The sequence below is a fragment of the Coptis chinensis genome, chromosome 8 (assembly GCF_015680905.1).
Source record: "Coptis chinensis isolate HL-2020 chromosome 8, ASM1568090v1, whole genome shotgun sequence".
Classification (NCBI taxonomy): Eukaryota; Viridiplantae; Streptophyta; class Magnoliopsida; order Ranunculales; family Ranunculaceae; genus Coptis; species Coptis chinensis.
The window spans coordinates 45864605-45865872 of NC_141463.1; the positions used below are offsets into that span (position 1 = coordinate 45864605).

Sequence of the window (1268 nt, forward strand, 5' to 3'; positions counted from 1 at the left end):
TCACCTAATATTAATGGGGCCAACAAGCCGATATTGTAACGGTTAAGGGAATGGATGTGGATGAAAAGGGTGATGATGCTCGACAAAGCGTGATGCTGATTGTGGAATTACCGAGACACAATTTCTCACCAAAAAGAAAGAGCTCGAATCGAGAATATGGAAGGCTTGCTCATTGAAAGACCATCGATCAAGAAAAACAAAGCAAAACTTCTCATTCTTGATGTCAATGGTTTGCTTCTTCACATAGGTAACAAGTTTGACCTTCCTTCAAATTGTATTGCCGACAAGTTCATTTTGGAAAGGCAATATGTAAGCCGCCAATCTGTGTTGATTTCCTGAAGTTTTGTTTTCAAAGGTTCAATGTTGGTGTTTGGTCATCAAGGACAAAACGAAATTTGGACGGTGTGCTCTATATTGCCATGGGCGATATGAAGTCCCAATTGTTGTTTTGTTGGGACCAATCCCATTGCTCTACCATGGGTTTTACCTTTGTTGAGAACAATGAGAAGCCTTTGATGTTGAAAGAACTTGTCAAACTTTGGGATAAGGATGACCCAAATCTTCCTTGGGAGAAGAGAGAGTACAATGAATCGAACAGTCTCCTCGTTGATGATTCTCCTTATAAAGCATTGCTTAATCCCGCACACATTGCCATCTTCCCTACTTCATACGACATCCGTGATAAGAACGACAATTCGTTAGGACATGGGGGTGATATTAGGATGTATTTGGATGGAGTAGCGACATCAGAGAATGTTCAAAAGTATATTCAGCAACACCCTTTTGGGCAGCCTGCAATTACAAAGAGCCATCCATGTTGGCAACATTATTCGCAGGTCATCAATTCTTGTTCGCAAGCTCCTTCAGTACGTGGATTGTGAAAATTGTTCTTGATTTCGAGGAATGCTTAAACTTTAGAATACTTCTATGAGCAGTTTGTTTTCTAGTTTGATTACGGAATGTTTTGTAGTTTGTGTTGTACTACTGAAACATACCCCATAAACATTGTACTTTTATGTATGTCTATGAATTAAAATGAATAATTTGGTACATAAGGTGGACGATATTGAATTGAAACCTAAACCAACATATTGACCAGAAATTTATTGGGTCAAGAGCATAAAAAACGTATTTCATTGATTAGGCTATTTCATTTAGGACTGCTAAAAACAAAGAAATTGATTGTGTTCTCGTTTCATTGTAGTATAACGACACTACATTGTCGTATGATCCGATTTAAAGAACATGCATAAGAAACTAGAATCCAT

At 37.9% G+C, this 1268-nt stretch overlaps 1 protein-coding gene across 1 annotated transcript; it reads left to right on the forward strand.

The window, feature by feature from the left end:
- Positions 1 to 476: 476 nt before the first annotated feature.
- Positions 477 to 881, forward strand: LOC147481652 (uncharacterized). The gene has a single exon (XM_086578999.1). It carries the CDS (start codon positions 477 to 479, stop codon positions 879 to 881), a length of 405 nt encoding a protein of 134 aa, XP_086435125.1.
- Positions 882 to 1268: the final 387 nt, after the last annotated feature.

What these genes read in the sequence shown, in the direction of transcription:
- LOC147481652 (XM_086578999.1), top strand. Translation starts at nt 477, where the DNA reads ATGGGTTTTACCTTTGTTGAGAACAATGAGAAGCCTTTGATGTTGAAA.